The following is a 6,813-nucleotide window of genomic DNA, read 5'->3' on the forward strand; positions in this document are numbered from 1 at the left end:
CCACCCAACCCGTCCAACGTCCCGCTGGGCACCGGGACGCTTCCCTGGTGAAGAATCGCGGAGCGTGGCGGCGAGGAGGAGCAGTCGGCGATCACGACGTCGTCCTCGTCCTCGCTCGACAGCGCGCTGAACAGGTGGCGCCGTCTGTCGACGACCAACTCGCTAGCGCCCGCCGAACCGCTCTCGTGCGCGCCGCGTTGCCGCGGCGACGTCGCGACGAGCGAAGGCACGTACTCAAAGCTCTCGTGCGCGTCGTCGTCCGTAGCGATACTCGCAGCATCCAGCAGCAGACTAACATCGAGGGATGCGGGCGGAGTGAGCGGCGGCGCCTCAGCGGCAATGCGCCCGTCGTCGTGGCGACGGCCGGCGAGGCTGAGCATCCTCAGATGATCGACGTCCTGCGTCGCGCTATGGCGATTTACCGACGACTGTCCGATAAAATCGCTGTACTGCATGTCACCAGGAGGCGCCATATCACAGATTGGGTCCGTCTTCGGTTCTGCCTTCTTCTTTTGCGAGCAGAGGTTGATGACATCCTGCGTGTACACTGCAAGACACACAGGATTGCGTCACACACAGCCACACGTTACACACAGGCGCGCGTTCACACACACAAGAGTACAGCTAACAGCCAGTAGCTGATAATAGCCGTAGAAATGTCAAAATGATGAATCGAATGGTCGAAATGACTACAGCTGCAGCTCAAGTGCATCAATAGCTGCTTCCACGATCATCTTCATGTGCCAATAGACGTTACAACTATAGACCTGTTCAATGATACTAAGGGCTCATAAAATTGTGATAATACCACAACAGATGGCGCCAAAAACAAGACGTCACATGTGTGACAAACAAGACGTTCTCAGTGTGGACATTCATAACTTATATTTCGACCTGCTTCTGTTGTTCCAGTAAGCTTACAGAATTCTAGTACCTGTGCAGTCACGTGCCACGTAAATGCAGATGTCGTCGAAAGCCTGGCTCGACCTGCTTGCCTCTTCCATCGCCTCTCTGCATAGAAAAATTAAACTGTCTATGAAGGACTACTGACCACACATGCCGTGAATCTGTCTCCACATTTACACGTTGTCAATAATAGCATATCACCGCACTGACAATGTTATAATCGTGTCCCTATGATCTCTGCCAGCCACTCTCGTGTAATAGTATGTGAGAGCACATGCCCTTTCTTGCTCAGCCTGATTGCAAACCATGTGCATCGTATGACTTAGACTACATCTACTATATCTTATACTTATACTACTTCAAATGAGCGCGATCAAAGATGAATCTTTTAGTGTTTAATTAACTTGCAATTAGCTTGCATGTAGTATACCACCAGTGGTATTGCCAGCTGCTGCATACTATAGTTATATATATATATATATATAGATTGTATATTATAGATATTCATTATCCGCGTGTAAATGTGACATTCAATCGATCGCCCAAAATCCATCACACGTCGACGTCAGCGCGCCACGCGAACGAGCGAGGGCGCCACCTACTTGAGCAAGTGCGCAACGGACGCCGGCCCGTACCAGTCGCCGGGTTTCTTGCCAAGCCTCGCTCCGATGCTAACGAGGGCGTGGAGCGAGAAGGGGCTGCGTTGCGCGTCCGGGGCATCGGCCATCCAGCCAATGATGCGCCGCCGCAGCGATATCGCCGACGCCGTCTGCTCCGCGTACAGGTTCCAGTCTGCAAACAGGGTCACGGCGAGGTCATGGCGAGGTCACACGCACGGGTCATGGCAAGGTCACGCGCACGGGTCATGGCAAGGTCACGCGCACGGGTTACGGCAAGTCATGCGCACGAGTCACGGCGAGTCATGTGCATGGGTCACAGCGAGGTCACGGCGAGGTCAAGCACACGGGTCACAGCGAGGTCACACGCACGGGTCATGGCAAGGTCACGCGCACGGGTTACGGCAAGTCATGCGCACGAGTCACGGCGAGTCATGTGCATGGGTCACAGCGAGGTCATGGCGAGGTCAAGCGCATGGGTCACGGCGAGGTCACGCGCATTGGTCAAACCAAAATAAGTTGATTAACAACACCATAACCAATTTGAATTTATGGCATGAGCAATGTTATTATTAAACCACACGCACGCACGCACACACACACGCGCAGTTGCTATACGAATGCACATTTATTTAGTAGGATATGTAACAGTGACCTCGTGTAAGTTATTATAGTTATGTGGTTACGTGTAGTTATTTAATAATATTGTGCACACTGCTTATAGTAGCGCTGTCCACGCATAACCACTCCCCCTCAAAGAGCTAAATATAACAAGGAGAGGAAGCGCATTGGCTGTGTGCTGTTCGCCTCAAGGGTGCCATCTATGGACCATAATCAGGTGAAACGCCTGTGCAGACCGAACGCAGAGACAATAGAACACTAATCTGTTCTAGGGTCTCTGCCAAACCCAAATTTGGGCCAGATATGGCGGCGCTTCCTCTCCTTGTTATATTTAGCTCCTTGCTCGCCCTCACTCGCCGACCCGGACGACCTTCCAGCAGGAAGACTCACCCCTGCTGAGGAAGTGGACAAGGAGGCCCTGTGCTAGCATCATCTGTCCCGACCGCATCATGCAACCCCATCCGCAGTCCGACGTCAGGCTGGAGCTGGGCAGCACGGGGAAGTCGCGCCGGTACGTGAACCACAGACGCGAGGAAAAGTCCTGCTGGAAGCGCTGCAGCGGTGTCGCCACCTTGCGCCGAGGCGACGACCGCTCGCCGCCAGGTTTTCTCGATCCTGTTGCACAACAGGTAGCGTAGTAAATCGACGAGAGAAAATTCGCCTCATTCTGCGTTGTACGCGATTGCGAATAAACGGGGAGATTATCGCTGATGCTGGAACGTGACGTGATCCTTGGCGCTCGTAAGCATACAGGACATTCAACCTCAAGATCGTGGTTCGGGTCCCATATAATTTCTGCTTTCTAACACATAATAACTACTTTTCTACTACATTGTAGTCGTCTAGCTTAATTACCTTACCTGTTGCCTTGGCATGATGATCATGGTAGGACTTTCCCAACAGCCAGATTGGCAGATCCGTGTCAAATGTTGTCTTACCAACATTGGCGGACCAACCTGACATTGAGTTAACTTGATTAAGCTCTGTATGCAAACCTCATTGATAATTTACAGCCACCGACTTCAGCAATTATTATTGAAAATTTGCAATAGCAAACATTTATTTAGCTATGTAGTGTGGACAAGTTAAGAAAATATATATAAACACGTAATACTGTTAGAGATTAACAATTCTATGTTTGCTTCCGTATTTTCGAGATGAGCCTGATGTTTGGAGTGCTAAAACCACTTGTGTATATTTACCACAGCTTTAGCACTTTATTCATAAGGTTTATCACCCTCCGACTCTCATTCCTTCACCCGAATCTCACCATATTTCACGTTGTTCCACACCGAGAGAAACTTGCTGCGCATCTTTTCCGCTTGCTCGTCCCATATCTCCGACTCGTTGCGGGGGGGTGCCGGCGACGCACGAACGTTGTGCGCTGACAATTCAGGAAGACTGTGAGTATTCCTCTTGGGACCGGAAGCAGCCAAGTACATCACATCTTCCGGAAATGAAACAGATGTCACATGCTGATCGTCATCAACGCCATCATCTCCCGCTTGTCGGATGACGTCAGCGTTTTCACGATTGCTGGAGCCAGGTGCCGATGTCTGTCTTCCGAAATTCGACAGATACGATGTGAATTTGGAATTTGACAACATCGCCTTTCGGTGACTGCGGCACTTGTGAGTTTCATACTAATGCGAACGACAAGTTCAGGTAGACATAGCGACAAGTGTGAAGTTCACTGCCAACTCTAGTGTGAAGTTCTGCAATCAGAATAACAAGAGAGTTGGTGGTTATTTACAAATTCATATTAGCTTCACACACCTCCACAATTCTCGCGTTCGCTAACCTTGCCCAGTAAATGTAAATGGCTGCAAGTACAGGGCTATATAGACTGGTACTCGCTCCCACCCCGATTACCCATCGAGTAACTAAGCTAAGCCGAGAGGTGGGAGCGAGTGCCAGTCTATGGGCTATAGGCGGCGCGCAGGCGGGGCACTGCTTTCCAACTCCCATACGAGCCTCGCCATTGGAACGTTGCAAAAACGTTGCAGCGCAAGAATGAGGTCACGAAGAGCGCCGGTAGGTGTTTCCTGATTCTGACAGCCAATTACATTTACTGGGCAACGTTAGCGAACGCGAGAATTTCATCACTCTGTGTGATTTCGCGTGACACAGCTCGGTTACGAACACGGACAGTATGTTTTTATAACAAGTGAACACTGTTCTTGAAAGAGAAACAAAGATGGAAGCTGTTGGATGTGTATTCGTGCTGTGAAAGTGTGAAATCAAGCGAGCGTCGAGCAAATTTTGCGATCACGCTTTCCTACCTGCTATATATATAAGTGTAAGCATGCAACAGTGCAGCCGCGAGAGCAATGGCCGCCGGCAGCGTATGTTAGACGTAGGATTTGGACGGAATTTACAGGAAACTGTCGGCAATAATAGGTGAAAGAGAGTATAGAAACATTAAGAATTTGGTAGTAGATAGATTTCGTATCTAGTTAGCATTATATTTTATTGAAACGCTTCAAGTGCCTGTGACCTGAGGCTTAGCCTAGGCCTAAGGTGCCTAAAGTGGATTTGCACCGTAGGTACTAGTACTAGTACTACAACAACTACAACTACTACAACTACTGAAGTAGTGCAGTAGACTGAGTAGTACTGGTACTAGTACTAGTAGTACTAGTAGTACTTACTAGTAGTATTAGTAGTACTAGTACTAGTAGTAGTAGTAGTAGTACTAGTAGTTAAAAATCGGACATACCACAGGCACAGACTCACTGTGACTGTCACAGACACTGAGACAGGCCGTGGCCAGTGACAGTCAGTGAGGCTGAGAGGGTCTATGTCCCCCGGGGTACTGCCGGAGCGTACCCTGGCCCTGGGTACGGTCCGGTATACCGGAACGTACCCTGGTACTATCTAATATGCCGGACCGTACCTCGCCTACTCAACTAACGAGTCTAGGGAGTCGCCTACGCCTACTCCCTAACCCTAATCCTAACCCTAACCATATCAAATAGTGACCAGGGTACGTTCCGGCAGTACCCTGGGGGACATAGACGGCTATGATAGTATGAGTATGAGCGTCAGTGAGTCACAGTGTCAGTTAGATACAATAATGTAACCCAAACCCAAGAGGATAGGGTTACAAAGTGTCCCTATCCTTTTCTGCGGAGGAATGCCCGAGTGAATCACTCGGGCCGGTTTGCTGGTGCGTTTTCAGATACTAGAACTTCCAAACTGGGTTTATTCTAAACACGAACCTTTCTCCGCTATTCGGGAACTCACAATGTATCGCAATACTCTGTATTAAACTAATATAACCTGTTAAAAAAATTCGAAGTGACGAGCGGCGAATATACTGAGCGCCATTTCTGTTGACCTGTGACGTACGCATTTCCCAATGCGCATAGCGATCGGCAAACGCAGCGCCCTCCGATTGGTCGGTGAATCCACTCTTCAAACCGAAGTACGTCACAGGTCAACAGAAATGGCGCTCAGTATATTCGCCGCTCGTCACTTCGAATTTTTGTAACAGGTTATATTAGTTTAATACAGAGTATTGCGATACATAGTAAGTTCCCAGATAGCGGAGAAAGGTTCGTGTTTAGAAAAACCCAGTTTGGAAGTTCTAGTATCTGAAAACGCACCAGCAAACCGGCCCAAGTGATTCACTCGGGCATTCCTCCGCAGAAAAGGTTAGGGACACTTTGTAACCCTATCCTCTTGGGTTTGGGTTACATTAATTATTGTATCTAAGTGTCAGTGTATCGCCCTAAAAATATTTCAATGAATAATAAAAACTTTAACGTCAAAATTCAAATTATACAAATAACAACTGACATATTCAAAGAGTCAACTTCCACCTTCATGAGTTACATGTTACATAAGAGTAATATTTACATGAGAGTCGAGACTAAGTCTAAGAGTACGTCATATTATAAGTTTATACGTCAACTTGTGTTTACCACGGTTATCTTACATCGCCACATCTAAGTTAATGTAAAAATGGTTTGAGAATGCCCAGCAGATGGCGCCTATTGGCAGTCTATAAATCCCCAACGGCCGTACAACGACGGAATATTTAGTAACATAACATAACGTAACATAACATAACATAACATAACATAACATAGTAACGTAACAGTTCATAATTAACTGTACTGCTGAGGCTGAATAGGAATTATGGCGAAACTGAAACTGTAGAGTTTTTAAAGCGAGTTCTGGGATCTACAAAAAAATTTCGGAGAAAAAACTCACTGTAACATTCTTAGATAAAGTAGCTAAAAAAATAACTAAAAAATAAAAAATAGGGAAATTATGTCGGTTCCTCTGTGTAAATCATGATTATCATTCGATCTAAGGTTCCGGATCATAATTCAAATTTAAATTCAAAATTCAAATTCAAATAAAATTTATTGCACGGATAATCGCTGATCATACAGGCAAATACAAACTACAATAAAACAAGTTTCTATACTAATAAAAACAAGAGAGAAACGATGTGTCTTATACTACTTGACATGACTGCATGACCCATGGTATATAATTTAATACATACATACATATATTTGGGCTACTACTGGTAAAGAGGGTGGGTTGGTAAAGAAACACATACCGTATACAAATCACAAAATTGCTCGTTTTATACGAATATAAACGAATATATATATATATATGCATATATATATTGCTAATTACATCTATTATT

The 6,813-nt window shown here is 46.7% G+C and overlaps 1 protein-coding gene across 1 annotated transcript in view; it reads right to left on the minus strand.

Moving 5' to 3' along the window:
• LOC106820809 overlaps nucleotides 1-6,073 on the minus strand; it is a 7,971-nt gene extending 1,898 nt beyond the window's left edge. The window contains exons 1-7 of the mRNA XM_014825381.1: nucleotides 6,006-6,073; nucleotides 3,415-3,859; nucleotides 3,005-3,100; nucleotides 2,535-2,759; nucleotides 1,509-1,698; nucleotides 935-1,011; nucleotides 33-547 (exon numbers count right to left, since the gene is read on the minus strand). Of these exons, the coding sequence (XP_014680867.1) occupies nucleotides 33-547; nucleotides 935-1,011; nucleotides 1,509-1,698; nucleotides 2,535-2,759; nucleotides 3,005-3,100; nucleotides 3,415-3,751 (1,440 nt within the window). The 5' untranslated portion in view covers nucleotides 3,752-3,859; nucleotides 6,006-6,073. The remainder of the gene's footprint in view (nucleotides 1-32; nucleotides 548-934; nucleotides 1,012-1,508; nucleotides 1,699-2,534; nucleotides 2,760-3,004; nucleotides 3,101-3,414; nucleotides 3,860-6,005) is intronic.
• Between the last annotated feature and the right edge of the window lie 740 nt (nucleotides 6,074-6,813).

This window comes from Priapulus caudatus, unplaced genomic scaffold, assembly GCF_000485595.1.
Source record: "Priapulus caudatus unplaced genomic scaffold, Priapulus_caudatus-5.0.1 Scaffold3, whole genome shotgun sequence".
Classification (NCBI taxonomy): Eukaryota; Metazoa; Priapulida; class Priapulimorpha; order Priapulimorphida; family Priapulidae; genus Priapulus; species Priapulus caudatus.